General features: G+C 35.9%; 1 protein-coding gene across 2 annotated transcripts in view; it reads left to right on the forward strand.

Moving 5' to 3' along the window:
- LOC125658080 (uncharacterized) overlaps positions 1-17,823 on the forward strand; it is a 72,128-nt gene that overhangs the window by 47,891 nt on the left and 6,414 nt on the right. For both annotated transcript variants that reach the window (XM_048889167.2, XM_056149655.1), the window contains 6 exons: positions 3,331-3,407; positions 4,422-4,596; positions 4,742-4,971; positions 7,156-7,272; positions 10,636-10,781; positions 16,768-16,911. In XM_048889167.2, coding sequence (XP_048745124.2) covers positions 3,331-3,407; positions 4,422-4,596; positions 4,742-4,971; positions 7,156-7,272; positions 10,636-10,781; positions 16,768-16,911 — 889 coding nt within the window. The remainder of the gene's footprint in view (positions 1-3,330; positions 3,408-4,421; positions 4,597-4,741; positions 4,972-7,155; positions 7,273-10,635; positions 10,782-16,767; positions 16,912-17,823) is intronic.

The following is a 17,823-nucleotide window of genomic DNA, read 5'->3' on the forward strand; positions in this document are numbered from 1 at the left end:
AGAATGTGTTTAATTCACTACGCATCAATAAAGTAAGCATATTGGTTACTTATGTAAAGATAAAAACTATGTGATTCAGTTATCCAGATGCTTCATTTATCCGGACGATTTTGCTGGAAACCAAAGTGTCCGGATTAATGAGACTCCACTGTATATGTGTGTGTGTATATATATATATATATATATATATATATATATACCGTATATACTCGCCTATAAGTCGGTTGTATTTTTTAAGGTTATTTTGTAGGAATTTGCCATTGACCCGCTTATAAGTCGGTACACATTTTTGTCAGAATCGGTTGACAATTTCAAGTCAATGCTCTAGTGTTTTTACCTATGTTTCAAAAAATATTTTGAGAAATTAATAATTATGAGGTGCGCAATATCCAAGCCATATCTGTTTGATGTTTAAACGCAACCCTTGATCTATAATGGACAATGATCCCTTGTTTACCTAAGCAATTATGCTCTTCTAATTACCAGTTCCTGACACCGTGTTTACTTAGTGGCACGCGCCTCGCGAAAACTGTTATTGTGGGATTCTGGTATAATTCATTGTATCTAAAAAAGAGTTTTTAAGAGTCAAGAATGATGATCTAAATTATCTGTTAACAATATTCAATCTTTTATGAAATATATTTCAGCCGGTATACATATGAATATTTCAATATTGAATCGGGTTCGTAATTCAATTTTACCGATAAACGATAGATTAGTTAACGGCATATGTAAATAATTTCTAACTAGATAGAAATATGTAAAAATATAAAAATATGTAAATACTTGTACTTTTTACATAATTTCAAATACATAAACAATACAATATATCTAGATATTTGTGAACAATAATCATTTGTGTGGTAGTCCATGATAATCGTCGGAGTTGTTTAAAAAACACTACATTACGCCGCCTAGAAAAATACCAATCTTCTTAGGACGTGCCTATAAGTCGGACATAGAGATTTGGACCAAAAATTGACTCCCAAAAATCCGACTTATAGGCGAGTATATACGGTATATTTAATGTAGTATCTATATATACCAGTGGAAAAAAGAAACTGTGCATTATTTAATATGTGAAAAAATAAGAAAATATGACAATGAACAAATTTTATTTTTTGTAATACTGTTAACAAATGTATTTGTTACAACATTTCATAATCCATTCAATAAGGTAAATTTCAGCACACTCGAAAGACACTGGTATTCGAACTTGAATTAACAAAGTTAATAACACATGTGACCACCATTTGCATTCACGCTTGCTTGACAACAGCACCTCATTGATGCCACTAAAGTGTTCAGAAATGCTTGAGGGATGTTGTTCCAGATGTCGGTTAAGCCTGGCCTAAATCAGCCAATGTCACTGGCTGATTTGGTAAACAGCGTAGACGTCGTTCCATTTCATCCCAGACGTGCTTGATCGGCGATAAATCGGGGGAAACAGCTGGCCAAGGCAAGACATTCTGTTGGCCTTGCGTTGTCTTGCTGCAGAGTGATGTGATTTTGCTGTCTCTGTATGAAGGGTATCACATGGCACTGAATAATTTTGTCTCGATAGCGTACGCCAGTGAGATTTCCATAGACAATTTGTAGAGGGATCCTTCCACATGCTGTTATTCCACCCCACACCATAGCTCTACCTCCACCGAATTGTCGACGTTGCACAACATAAGCGTCCTGGTAGCACTCCCCAACGCAACGATACACTCTACAATGGCCGTCACTGCTTTCCAAATGAAATCTGGATTCATCAGTGAACAGAATATTGGCCCAGTCCTGTATTCTGAATCGCAGATGTCGTCTGCACCACGCTAGTCTAGCGATACGATGACGTTGAAGCAGTATTGGGCACACCACTGGACGTCTTGGTCTGATGTTGTGCTCGCGCAGACGATTATGCACAGTTCTTGGAGTGATTGGTCGAAGTCCAGGAATGCTACGAGCAGTCAAACTTGCTGTCTGGAAACGGTTCAATAAACAACATGTGTTCACGAAACATGAAAAAGTCCGTGCATCTGAGTCGGGTACTATGCGATATTGTTCAAAAACATCCCCTTTATCAATTGTTTAGATTTGATAAATATAAACAAAAAATATAGAAAAATTATACTAAATTTTATAATGCACAGTTTCTTTTCTCTGCTAGTATAGTATATATAGTGTAGTATATATATAGTATATATAGTAATATATATATACTGATATATGTATATATATATAATGAATGAAAATTTGCACAAAATGACAAACCTCCATGTGTACAGCTTTATATTTCTTCAGGGACCTGTTCACAATTTCTTACCTTGTTGAATCCATGTTCACTTAATAAGTTTTAAAGTGATGACTTAACAATGATGCTGATTGGATGAAAAATTTGTTTGATTTCTTAGTCAAAAAAAAATTTGTTAGGAGTTCATCTTCATCTTCCCCATTCTAATTTTAGCGCTATTTATCGAACGGGAATTTCCACACAAGCATTGTAAATGAATGTATTTGTTTAATGCTACCAAAAATAAACACAACGAAAGATATGAATCAGAATAAAATACAAATGAATTTAAAGAAATAACACATAGGCCTAGTGATGACGTGTCAGAATAGTCAACTTGATGACATAGGACACTGACTGGTAGAAGTTAGTGTTTACATGATTACACAATTACAGATTACACGAGTTCCTGGTATATATTGTCTGCTTTACAAGTTCGATAACAAGACGGAGCAAGCAGCGACTTTTGATTTAGGAAATATTAATGAAATTGAACTGCATTATATGGGGCTCAGTCAATGAGGACAGTTTAGATGAAGAGGTGTTGAGCTTTTTACTTGATATTGAAATGGAGTAGAGTCGCATTCCACTGTTCCTATGACACAACCAGTGTTGAACGTCTCCTCGAACGCCAAGCAACATACATTCAGTCACCACTTGTTCTCTTCATTTATATTTATTTCATCTTTTAACCATTGCACTCCTAATTTGGAGTATAATCCATTTAATTCTGCACAGTAACTCTACCTGACCTGAACACACAGCCAGTTTTGTTGTTGTTTTCATTGCTACACGCATTGATGAAGTTTTCCGTCCAATTTTTAGTTTGATACATGCATCAAATAAAGAATTATTAGTTTCATTTCTTAAGTCAGATACATCTTTGATGTCCCTTCTGTGTGGATATAAAGATTAGGGTTTATCTGCTGCTGTTTTGATTAACTCCACACTGACATTCGTGAAAATTCAACTGCAGTGAAATTGACAGTATTTTACAGAGCGTTTTAAAAATGAACTTGATGTGGTTGATTATTTTGTATGTACCTTTATATTAGGTGTGTTCCAGTGCTGCTATTCTGACCGAGGACTTCTGCCCTGTAGGGGGAGGATCATCATCCACACAGAACTTACGGTCAGTAAAACACATCTACTGTCAAAAACATCCCCAGTATTGTAAACTAGTACTGCTTTGATATAGCCCTGCACTCCTATTATATTGAAGTGCTAATAATGGAACAGAATCCAGATTATGGATGTATGCATGCAAAATCATGAATACCTATATTAACAGTAATTTTCTCGCTAGTATCCAGTGTTTTAAAATTCACAAAGTCTTTGGCATCACAACAGGAATCAATCGTTTAAACAATAAATTGCTTTCTTGGTTGTTTCATCGGGTGATGCAGAAAAAAAAGTAAATTTTTTCTTCAATAATTGCTACCTTCCTCACCTGATGAAACAACAAAGAAAGACATTTTATTATTTATATTTATCTTTTTATGTATTATTTTAGAATATAAACTAGATTTAAGTACTAAAATATCATATGGTTGACCTATTCGCTACGCTAAGGGCTATTCCAGAAATTTGCTGTATACATGGATTAATGAAACAATTTTCAATGACTTTTAATGTTTTGTAGTAAGAACTGATCGTCTGGATGTGAAACATGACTTTTAATGTTTTGTAGTAAGAACTGACCGTCTGGATGTGAAACATGACTTTTAATGTTTTGTAGTAAGAACTGACCGTCTGGATGTAGAACATGAATTTAATGTTTTGTAGTAAGAACTGACTGTCTGGATGTGGAACATGAATTCTAATGTTTTGTAGCAAGTAAAAATTCTGTTCCCCAAAAAATTGTCTGGATGGTAAAGCATCCAGATTGTTAACTTCTGGATCACCGAGACCTCACTGTATTTACCTGTACAACATTGTGCTATATTTTTCAAACTGTGTAAATGGGTCTGGAGACAAATTTTCAAAATGCAGAAAGATATGTTATTCAATTTGTCTGCATATGTGTTTGTAGTTATCGATACAATAGAGATCAGAAAATTAAAACAATCAATTGTGATGGAAAAATTTCCAACACTAAGGAATTTATTTAGGTTATTAATTTAACAATATTGCTCTTGTTTTCCAGACTGTTGGCTGTTCCAATTTCACTACGAGATGAAAGTGGCCCTTCCTGTAAGTTAGTGGGACACCCTCGTCTTGTGTATCTATACAACACAATAAGTGGAGCTCAGTTATACGAGTGTGTACTCAACCTGTTTCCTGTGTTGGCTCATTGCACCATTGTACTCACTGATGGACAGGTACATCACACAGGTTACAACCTCAGGAAGGGGTATACCAATCATAAAAATGTATCAAGCTGTCAAAGAAAATATGTCCCAATTTGAAAAAGAGAAATTTTGTTGTTTAGAACTAAAACTGAAATTTCTTTTATTTGCTGAACAGGGATTGTGCTGCTCAAGATGCCAATACTCAGACCGGTGTCAAGGCTGCCCCATCTCAAGAGAATCTCTGGTACACCTGCGGCCAGGTGACTGTCTGTCTGTGTGTCTTAGTGGAATGTCGGAAACGTGTATAGGTGACATGGAGGGCTTTACAGACCATAAAACAATGGAACAGTTACGACCAGAGAAATCTCTGTCGGTGTATGATTGTTTACAGGCATTCACTGACAGGTAAGTCAAGTTTCATTATGGTAAGTCAGTGAATTTCTTTGTGTCTTGGGTATTGAATTTTAAAGGAATCCATATGTATTAGGGTATAATTAGAAGTTGTACATTTTTTCCCTTTAACTAAGCCTTTATATACATGTACAACATGCTTTTTATTTATCATGTGTTAATTTGTTTCATTATTTGGTCTGTACAGAGGAGGTTATGTGTATTTGGGGGGACCAATTTTCTTAGATTGGCAAGATTTGATATTTCCAGTGGGATGTAGTTTTGTGGTACAGTATCTGTGGCTTGATACATTGTCTATTTTGTGTATTTCATGGACATTTTAATTTATGGGATAGTTGTACCATTTAAATCTAGAAAAACTGAGGATAGACAATAGGATTTTGTCAAAGCTTTCATCGTCAAAGACGAGAGTACGCTTTCATTGTTAGAGCTCTCCGTAATTCTGTAAACTAGCCAGTGCTGTATGTAGTGTGGTAAGGGTACATGTAATAATTGTGATGCCTTTTTACCTCACAACAGAGTTGGATGGGGCATACTGTACATCTGTTACTGTGATAATGTGTGTGACTGAGTGAGTGATAGGAATGGGTAAAACTTACAACTGTAGGTCAATGATATATTCTGCAATTGTTTTTTAATCTGCATTTTGATTGGCTAATGGACTGAGTTTTGAGGCAGTAAAATGAGCATTAATGAAACAAAAAGCTTTCGATTGTGATATTATGATATAATGACGCAAAAGCATATGGTCAAGAGTAAACATTTTGAAACATATTCCCTAAAACTAAAGAGCAAAACTTAACAAAATAAATCATAAACATCAAGAAAAATGCAAAATTGCATGAGAATGGGAATAACTTATCTTCTCATTTGTTATTTGTGACTGTTAGTGCTCATCTAATAGCTGCAAACATCCGTTTTACCAGCTACGTTAATACATCACCGGAAAATCTCAGTTTGTAACCAATGAATCAGCATTAACAGTCACAAATAACAAATGAGAAGATAGCTATTCCCTGATTTATAAATATGTCCAGTATCACACAAATAAGGAAGGAGAAGATTCCCTGATTTATAGATATATCCAGTAACAAATAAGGAAGGAGAAGGAAGATTCCCTGATTTATAGATATGTCCAGTAACAAATAAGGAAGGAGAAGATTCCCTGATTTATAGTTATGTCCAGTAACAAATAAGGAAGGAGAAGATTCCCTGATTTATAGATATGTCCAGTATCACACAAATAAGGAAGGAGAAGATTCCCTGATTTATAAATATGTCCAGTAACAAATAAGGAAGGAGAAGATTCCCTGATTTATAGATATGTCCAGTAACAAATAAGGAAGGAGAAGATTCCCTGATTTATAGATATGTCCAGTATCACACAAATAAGGAAGGAGAAGATTCCCTGATTTATAGATATATCCAGTAACAAATAAGGAAGGAGAAGGAAGATTCCCTGATTTATAGATATGTCCAGTAACAAATAAGGAAGGAGAAGATTCCCTGATTTATAGTTATGTCCAGTAACAAATAAGGAAGGAGAAGATTCCCTGATTTATAGATATGTCCAGTATCACACAAATAAGGAAGGAGAAGATTCCCTGATTTATAAATATGTCCAGTAACAAATAAGGAAGGAGAAGATTCCCTGATTTATAGATATGTCCAGTAACAAATAAGGAAGGAGAAGATTCCCTGATTTATAGATATGTCCAGTATCACACAAATAAGGAAGGAGAAGATTCCCTGATTTATAGATATGTCCAGTAACAAATAAGGAAGGAGAAGGAAGATTCCCTGATTTATAGATATGTCCAGTAACAAATAAGGAAGGAGAAGATTCCCTGATTTATAGATATGTCCAGTAACAAATAAGGAAGGAGAAGATTCCCTGATTTATAGATATGTTCTTTAACAAATAAGGAAGGAGAAGATTCCCTGATTTATAAATATGTCCAGTATCACACAAATAAGGAAGGAGAAGATTCCCTGATTTATAGATATGTCCAGTATCACACAAATAAGGAAGGAGAAGATTCCCTGATTTATAGATATGTCCAGTATCACACAAATAAGGAAGGAGAAGATTCCCTGATTTATAGATATGTCCAGTAATAGAGGGATGCTTCACTCTGGTACATGTATAGTATTAAACATCAACATTTTATTTTCCAGTGAGGATTTGGATGAGCACAACCCATGGTATTGTCCTCGATGTCAAAGGAATCAGTGTGCAAAGAAAACAATCACTGTGTGGCAGTATCCTGACACACTTATTCTACATCTTAAACGGTAACTTTGTGCTGTTCGGTTTATTCCACCCCTGAGCTAAAGGTTCAAGGCTTTTCTTAGTTATTTTATCCTCCATCCTCCTCTCCATCTGGTGTCTGTCTATCTGTAAAATTTTACTTTTCAACTTCCTTTTGAGGAGCTTATGTCCTCATTCAACCAAACTTGGCAAAAATGCAATCTTGAGTAAAGAAGATTCAAACTTGTTCAAATGAAGGAACACACCCTCTTCTGCAGGACAAAATTACAATACAGTGAAAATCAATCTAATTGAAATCTGCGCCGCATACTCTGCGTAAGAGGATCTAATAAAACCCAACTAGGGGTCATGTTCATTTGAACTTTATGTTAGCCAATCAGCGCGTCGTCAATGAAATCGTCGGTGTTCATAATTCAAGGAAAATGGATGCGATTGTTTGGTTTAAAAGAAAACACATTGCAGCTAGATGTGACATCACAATGCACCATTATGGCGTTATATTCCTTGAATTAATTAAGTAAACCATCTTGAAAACTATTCAAATCATACCCATTCCTATTCATACATAAATCGCATTTCACAATTAATTTAATTTGGTTGTATTTTACATCATACGATTTGTTGTTTGAATGAACGGAATAGATTATGCATTATTGCAAAAGTTTAAAATTCCTTATGTGAGATTAAACAATTTTATAGTGTGGAATATACTTTGTGGGAGAGAGATTACTGCAACTTATTTACGAATTGCTGGGAACCGCCTAAATAACCATCATTGTTTGTATGGCGCAATCTGACTGGCTGATAGTTCTCATGAATATTTCAAGCGAAAGGTCATTCGAACATGACCCCCTATGGGGTTATGTCAGATCCTATTGTGGCGATTGTGAGCATATCTTAGGATCTGATTTTAATTAGATTGAGTGTAAATAGGTGGGATCAATACGCAAGTTCCGAGTTACACAAAAATTATTTCCGTTTGTCGAACTCTTTCGCATTTTATGACGTATGGTGGGTACACAATGTATACATTATATCGTAGACTGGCATTGTACATAACGATTACGTACGATTAATGTAATAAAAGCGTAACTTTTGTTTATATATCAATCACTGGTATGTATATTCTGGCCATATCAAGCATAATCTGTTTGAATAAGATTAAATCATTATTCGTTTCCTATTCTACATGAGTGACGCTTTTATCAAAGAAAGATGGCAATTAACAGTATTTGTTTGAGCCATTTTGTTATCCAATACTCATAAACTCACTAAAGTTGCCTTTCCCCTGAGATAAGATGGTCTCAGAAACTCTGGATATCTTTTAAGAAATAATACAACAAAAGTAATTAGCAAATGTACCCACTGTCATCATATTTTACGTCATAATTTACGGAAGAGTTCGAAAAAGGGAAATAACTGTTGGGGAACTCGGAACTTCCGTATTAGACTGTCCTCTGGAGCCACTTGGTCAATAATAATATGATGTCTCTATTGACTAAGTTTAAATTCAGCTGTTCAAACCATGATTATGATACAGTGGATCCAAAATTGGGGTTTAAAGTATTATCTTCTCAAGAACATAAAGTCTACTGTTGCATTTGTTAGATATGGAGCCAGCACCCTCATGCATACATGTACAATGTATGTCTTTTGAAGCATTCATATTTATTACATGGATACAATATTGTTTAAAATAATCACATTCTGCTCTTCCAATTTCTTTTAATTCTTTTAAATGTCAAATTGTGCTGATGAGGACCTTTACACAAGACTGTACAATCATTTAATTTTACATGTTGCACGCTTTTTCATTGGTTGAAAAATTATTGGAATATCGTATCCAACGGAAAAAAAATAAATGGCCGGAACTACTTTCTATTGGAAATTTGGGGATTCCTCTGGATGCTTCGTATTTATATATAGATTAGGGAATCCTGAAGAAAAACTTAACAATTCTATCGATCTATATAAATTTATTAAACAAAAACAAACAAATATCAAAAATAAATAATTAATTATGCAAAATGAAATAAAAATAGCTATTTGAGGACCACCCACCCACCCCCCTTCCAATATAACAACACACGTCTGCTTCTGCAATTCCGGGCTGAGAGTTAAATGTATTCAACCGGGGGTAACAATAATCCAGTTTGCACCTTGCGAAAACTTCATGTCACAAACCCAAATACCAGATACACCGCACACTGCCTCAGAGTATTCTCTTTAGAGAAGTCGAGAGGCATAGCTATCCTTCATCGACTTCTCTTCACAAGCATTCATGTTTTGATTCTGGAAAAAACTCTGATTACGTCAGCCTGCTTTTCTCTTAACTGGTTCCCTATTGTGACAGCTCCCAAGACCTGTTAACGTAAACCCGGGAGAGGGGACATGTTGAAAATAGATTAAAAGCAAGTAAGTGTTGATTTCCTTGTGACAATTTTGTGCATTACTGCTAAATGTTTGAAAACAAGTTGTCTATTGTGTAAATCCAGGCACATCTGAGTTGAAACGTCGGTTGAAGCATAAACCGTCACCGACTTCAGCATTTACACGTTTTCCAGAATCAAAATATGAATGCTTACGAAGAGAACTTGATGAAGGCTATGCCTCTCAACTTCTCAAAAGAGAATATGCCTCAGAGATACTGCAATATCGCGTATCGTAGCCCTTAATGACTATGGTTTCGAACTCCGACATAATATATTTATGAGTGGGCACCGAAACGAGGCTTCCATACGACGTTACAACAGCAGTGAAGCCTTAGAAATTCACTGATAAAACTCTAAAAACCCTCTGTAACACTCACTTGTCCACCTGGAAGCCATGACAACCCTCAAGAGTACCCTACCTGGCATCCCACATTGTGATCATGCACATGTCCCACGCTTTCCGTTAGTACCGACATCGAACTTTGCACTTAATTCCAGTTCCACTCAACAAAATTCCAGCAATTTTCTCTCAACAGGACTTATCTCTAACTCATCCTTTTAAAACTGCATTCTTCAGTCCTCAAGAAACCCATTTGCTCAACAGTTCGTGGAAGTCACCATTAGGCCTAATGGATTTAGGTTTTTTTTTAAAGTTGTGTATTCACAAATTACTATGCCCATCTCGAAATGACATAGAATGCAGTCCAATAGTCCAAGAATAACTCGTTAATTCAAATCAAATCATATAATGTTTTAAAATATTAAATGATAAGGAATAAATTCATTATTTTTTCGTTGGATGAAGGTATACCACGAAAAAAAAGGACGGAAAACTTTTGCATCATGCGCTATGCGCAATGATGCAGTTTTCCGTCTTTTTTTTTTCTTGGTATACCTCCATTCAATGAAAAAATTATAAATTCATTCCTTAATACATACCATTTCTGTTTTCAGGTTTGTGTACCATGACTTGTCCAGTAACAAAGTAGATGCAGAAGTAAAATTCCCCTTGGAAGACCTCAATTTATCCCAGTATACATCAGGACCAGACTCAGGAAGTTTGACCTATGACCTCCAGAGCATTGTCTGTCACTTTGGGGGTAAAGTGGATTTCCTGGATACACTTGATTTTCATAAATACTTAGAGTTGTTCAGTATACAGTGAAACTTCTCTAAACCGGCCGGCTCTCAGACCGATAAAAACGGCCGGTTTATAGGGATGGCCGGTTTGCCGAGAATTTAGCATTTAGAGACATTATATTGTCAAAGTAGGTACTGTTCACTTTGTTCTGGTGATCTATGATAAATTATTGGTAGAGATCAAATTAGTCCGCTTGCACCTGCAGGTAATTATAAATTTTTGCTGAAATCATCTGATTTTAAACTGAATATCTATAACAGGATACTTAAAGAAAACACAGAAGCCTATTATTGGAATTCCTCTTACCTATAAACACTCTGTTTACATTCATCGCTTATATCATTAACAAAAAGTACAGTAGTAAATATGAAATTGTAATTTGAATATTTTTTAGGAATTTTAAGTATATGAAAACCAAGAAAATTAATTTATTATTTGATAATTATCATGGGTTTGTTCTTTATCAACTACTGCTTATATCCATGCGATAGTATGGTGCAACAATATAGCGTTTTGATACTTATTCATTCAATATATTCCTAACTGTTTTTAGCTCACCTGAACCGAAGGTTCAAGTGAGCTATTCTGATCACATTTTGTCCGGCGTCCGTCTGTCTGTCTGTCCGTCTGTCTGTCTGTCCGTCCGTCCGTCTGTAAACTTCACATTTTCGACTTCTCCAGAACCACTGGGCCAATTTCAACTTAACTTGGCCAAAAGCATCCTTGGGTGAAGGGCTTTCAAGTTTGTTCAAATGAAGGGCCATGTCCCTTTCAAAGGGGAGATAATCACAAAAATGCAAAAATAGGGTGGGGTCATTTAAAAATCTTCTTCTCAAGAACCACTGGGCCAGAAGAGCTGAAATTTACCTGAAAGCTTCCTGACATATTGCAGATTCAAGTTTGTTCAAATCATGGCCCCCGGTGGTAGGATGGGGCCACAAGGGGGGATCAAAATTTTACATACAAATATATAGGGAAAAACTTTAAAAATCTTCTTCTCAAGAACCGCTAAGCCAGAAAAGCTGATTTTTACATGAAAACTTTCTGACATAGTGCAGATTCAAGTTTGTTCAAATCATGGCCTCCGGGGATAAGATGGGGCCCCAAGGGGGGGATCAAAGTTTTACACACATATATATAGGGAAAAACTTTAAAAATCTTCTTCTCAAGAACCACTAAGCCAGAAAAGCTGAGATTTACATGAAAGCTTCCTGACATAATGCAGATTCAAGTTTGTTCAAATCATGGGCCCCGGGGGTTGGATGGGGCCACAATAGGGGATCAAAGTTTTACATACAAATATATAGGAAAAATCTTTAAAAATCTTCTCAAGAACCACTGAGTCAGAAAAGCTGATTTTTACATGAAAACTTCCTGACATAGTGCAGATTCAAGTTTGTTCAAATCATGGCCCCCGGGGATAGGATGGGGCCCCAAGGGGGGATCAAAGTTTTGCACACAAATATATAGGGAAAAACTTTAAAAATCTTCTTCTCAAGAACCACTGGGCCAGAAGAGCTGAAATTTACCTGAAGCTTCCTGACATATTGCAGATTCAAGTTTGTTCAAATCATGGCCCCCGGTGGTAGGATGGGGCCACAAGGGGGGATCAAAATTTTACATACAAATATATAGGGAAAAACTTTAAAAATCTTCTTCTCAAGAACCACTAAGCCAGAAAAGCTGAGATTTACATGAAAGCTTCCTGACATAATGCAGATTCAAGTTTGTTCAAATCATGGCCCCCGGTGGTAGGATGGGGCCACAATAGGGGATCAAAGTTTTACATACAAATATATAGGAAAAATCTTTAAAAATCTTCTTCTCAAGAACCACTAAGCCAGAAAAGCTGATTTTTACATGAAAACTTTCTGACATAGTGCAGATTCAAGTTTGTTCAAATCATGGCCCCCGGGGATAAGATGGGGCCCCAAGGGGGGATCAAAGTTTTACACACAAATATATAGGGAAAAACTTTAAAAATCTTCTTCTCAAGAACCACTACGCCAGAAAAGCTGATTTTTACATGAAAACTTTCTGACATAGTGCAGATTCAAGTTTGTTCAAATCATGGCCCCCGGGGATAAGATGGGGCTTCAAGGGGGGGATCAAAGTTTTACACACATATATATAGGGAAAAACTTTAAAAATCTTCTTCTCAAGAACCGCTAAGCCAGAAAAGCTGAGATTTACATGAAAACTTCCTGACATAGTGCAGATTCAAGTTTCTTCAAATCATGGGCTCCGGGAGTAGGATGGGGCCACAAGGGGGATCAAAGTTTTACATACAAATATATAGTTAAAATCTTTTTCTCAATAACCACTGAGTCAGAAAAGCTGATATTTACAAGAAAACTTTCTGACATAGTGCAGATTCAAGTTTGTTCAAATCATGGTCCCCGGGGGGTAGGATGGGGCCACAAGTGGGGGGGGGGGGTCAAAGTTTTACATACAAATATAGAAAAAAGCTTTAAAAGAATCATTGGGCCAAAGAAGTTTACATTTACATGAAAGCTTTCTGACATAGTGTAGATTCAAGTTTGCAAAGGGTAGTTTGGGCCATAATAGGGACCAAGGTTTTACATTCAAATATATATGGAAAGTCTTCAGATATGGGCCAAGGTGACTCAGGTGAGCGATGTGGCCCATGGGCCTCTTGTTTACACTTTGTACAGCATTTGGAAGGGTGGCTTGGATTAGCCAAGTGTCACTTAATACTCATGATAGCACAGGTAAACAATAGAAATTAGGGAGGCCAATTGTGTTTTTCACGCCTCCAGTAGATAATTTCCCACCTGGTCAGTCAATTTGCACACCTGGCCGATTTTGATCACTCTCTGGCCAAAATTTTCTAGTCTTCAAAAAGTGGCCAGTATTATAAGGGTAAATTACACATGTTTGTTAACAAATGTACTTTAAAAAGTGGCCTATGTCCGGTTTTCAGGGGTGGCCGGTTTTGTAAGTCTTTCTTTGCATGGAAATGTTAAGATTTCTGCCAGGACTTTGAAAATCGGCTGATATTCAGGGAGAACCGGTTTTCTGAGGGGCCGATTTGGAGAAGTTTCACTGTATTACCTATTAATGAAATGCAAGTATATATTACTAGAAAACTTCTTATAAGTACAGTAAAATATCTCTATCTCGAAGTTCGAGGGACCTCGAAAAAACTTCGAGATATCCTTGGGTTCGAGATATCCAAAATCGATCTTGAATAATTTTTTTGAAGGAGGATATTTGATGCATAGTATAAAATTTGCATTATAAACAACAACCCCGTTGCCGTTTCTTATAGTTTAATGCAAGTTGATAAATTGATATTGTTGAATTTCAAAGACAAACATTTTGGGGTTTTTTTTAAAGTATATATAAACATCCCATTGAAATCACAATGTGTTTCAAAATTAAGATGATCGTGTTTGTATGCTTACTTTAAGTTTACTAATGTCTAGGCTCGACTGGGATGTAGCTATTGCGTTGTAGTGAAAGAACCTATCCCGTAAGAAACAAAAAGGACAGATTTAAAAAAATCAACTTTTAAATGTTAATTAAATAAATTTTCGTGTTTTCTCTGTCCTAGTTTTAATGATGAAGCATGTATCATTTTAATGCATTATCGTTATTATGAGCATTACCTTCAAGCGCACTTTGACAATTTTGTGCGTTTATCTAACCCACATGTTAATGATATAGAGTGTGTCATTCAAAACACCATCCCTGGAATCGGGCGTGTTAATTCATAATTGGCGGTGGGCCGTCTACTCGGAAAAGGCGAGCGTGGATTAGAGGTCATTAAATATAATTGGTGTAACCGCGGGTGTGAATTTGTGACTTACGACGCCAGGTATGGTAAGCAAAGTGGGAAATTGACTGCATTTCGAGATAAACCAGGTGAATTTAGGGCATGGGACCTTGAAAATATTTCGACATAAGCGGGGTATTCGAGATTACCGTGTTCGAAAAATCAGAAGTTTTTTAAATCATCTATATAGGGAAAATGGCCAGCAGTTGATTTCGACTCAAGCGGGGTATTCGAGATAAACCATATTCGAGATACAGATATTTTACTGTATATGATACTGAAAACTTCTTATGAGTGTATATCACTGAAAACTTCTTATAAGTATATACAGTGGAGCCTCGGTAATCCGGACGCCATTAATCCGGACGCTTCACCTTCCAGACGATTTTTCTAGGGAACGGAGTTTTTATACGTTATTTTGCATCACTAATCCGGAAATTCGCGTTCTGGATCCGGACGGTCACTATTTACTACAAAACGTTATAATGCATTGAAAATTGTACCGTTAATCCAGACGGTAATTTTGTTTAGGGAAGGTCTGTGTCGGACAATTTTAGCAAGGCATAAATTATAAAGAAAACAAGCCAAACTGTCTAATTGAAGCTATTACCTGTACCTTGTCAACACCTCCCTATAATTAGGTGGTGTGTGATGATATGTCAGTTAGATAGCACGTGCCGATCGAGACATTGTATTGCCAATTTTCGCACATAAGATCTTTATTGCGTGTAGTGTTGAATTTTGTATATAAATCTGTAGCATAATATTTTATAGTCTTGATCAATATCCTAATAGTATTAATAAATTAAACATCATGCCGTAATGATAATGTTGTTAACTGCTACATGTGCTACACATATCAATTGTACTGATTCATAAATTGATTATCAGCTTATGCAAATCTAAAGAGTGTAGATTATACTTCTGGATTCTGGATTTTATACTGTTGATTGGCTTGAAATATACATGTATGTTCATGCACATGTATATGTAGTAAGTTTTTAACGTTTTTAACACATGTAGAATGTACCTGTGTACGATTGATTCTTGTTACGATGTTGTAGAGCTTTATTGCTTTCGAATTTTTAAACTCTGGGTAGAAGTGAGAAAATTACCATTTTAAGGAAAATGACAATTAAATTTTGTATGTACCCGTAATGTTAGTTTCACCCGAGTTTTGTTCCGTTATTATTGCATCAAGAAAATAATAGGTGCGCGTGGTTAGATCAAGCAGTAGTAGGTCTTGATATTAGAAGCTTAAATGATTTTTGTTCTCCCGATATTGTCTTGGATAATTATAGAGTAAGAAATATAAACTCTGGCAGATGGAATTTTGGTTAAAGAATGTTGTCAACTGACATGATAATCACGAAATTCTTATATCAATTTTGGACGATGAAGATTGTTTTAACAGACCACCGAACCCATGAATTGTGACAGATGGAAATTACCGGCCTCTTTAAGAAGTAAAAGTGTGATGAAATGTTTGAAGTGTAAATGATTATGTTTGTTACTAATGATTCATTTACTTATAGTTACAGAAAGTGCTTCATTATTTGTTTTAGTGCATACGGTACACAGTTTTGTATATTTATTTGTAGGGCTCATATATATTTACAATGTAAGCACAGGCACATACACTGAACACGTATTAAATTTTAGTGCTTTGAAATACAATGTACATGTAAATGTTAACATCATCATAATTTATTTACTAATGCAAATGGTCAAATCCAATGATAGAATGTGTTTAATTCACTATGCATCAATAAAGTAGGCATATATTGGTTACATCTGTACTTATGTAAAGATAGAAAATATGCGATTCAATTATCCGGACGCTTCATTTATCCGGACGATTTTGCTGGGAACCAAAGTGTCCGGATTAACGAGGCTCCACTGTATTACTGAAAACTTCCTATAAGTGTATATTACTGAAAACTTCCTATAAGTATATGTTACTGAAAATTTCTTACAAGTGTATATTACTGAAAACTTCTTATAAGTATGTTACTGAAAGCTTCTTATAAGTATATGTTACTGAAAGCTTCTTTCAATTGTAAACAAAATTGATCTTTAGCTTTCAATGTTTTTGCATTTTTTTAAATGGTGAACAAATTTCATATGTCGTTGACTGGTTTAACAGGTGCCAATGCAGGTCATTACACAACATTCGCTAAGCACCCTTTGAATGGACAATGGTTTTATTACAACGATGAATCAGTGTCCCACCAGTCGCCTAAAAAAGAGGATTATAAAAATGCCTACATACTGTTTTACAACAGACAAGGTATGTGGAAGTAAGCTACAATCGAGGCACAGCCTTGTAAACTTTGTTCAAAATTTTGAATGATCTTTGTTTGCAACTTTCCTGATGCCAGATTCCTTGTAGAAAGGATGCATTTGTGAAACACCAATGCCCCTGGAAATAGCTTGACCTTTGGTATTAAAGTCCTAGTATTTGGAAGGCATTGTTACACCTACTAATCAAAGGGCTATCACTTATTACACTCCTCCCCAAACAAAGTTGTGTAGAGGGGTATACTGAAATCAGACTGTCTGTCCATTGGTGATACAGATTAGTGTTGACCGCTGACTATAAAGTCATCGAAGAGGCCAAAATATCTTATAAAATACAACCAGTCCAACGATATGATATGCGATGTCTGCATCGAAAGAAAAAAGCTTTATATCATTAGAAATCAAGAGAAATGGGGTCTCTGATGATTCTTTCAATATTTGGAAAATTAAAATGGCTAAAACGATATTTAAAATAAGAAATAAAACGTCAATGTTTTACTTCATAAAATACTAATGGCTTATAACCATCAGGAATTTAGCCAAAACTGCCTATTTTTTGTAACATTTAAACCCCCTGTCAAGTACATTCTGTCCATTGCATTCCAATCTGATTTGCTGTCCATTGACAAATTCGTTTCCAAGCCTTACATGATTTCCCTTTTCACCTAGACTCACCACACTTCACACACACAGACTCAACCACACTACACACACACAAACTCACCCACACTTCACTCACAGACTCATCACACGTCACACACAGACTCACCACACGTCACACACAAACTCACCCACACTTCACTCACAGACTCATCACATGTCGCACACAGACTCACCACATGTCACACACACAGACTCACCACACGTCACTCACACAGACTCACCACACATCACACAGACT

This window comes from Ostrea edulis, chromosome 9, assembly GCF_947568905.1.
Source record: "Ostrea edulis chromosome 9, xbOstEdul1.1, whole genome shotgun sequence".
Classification (NCBI taxonomy): domain Eukaryota; kingdom Metazoa; phylum Mollusca; class Bivalvia; order Ostreida; family Ostreidae; genus Ostrea; species Ostrea edulis.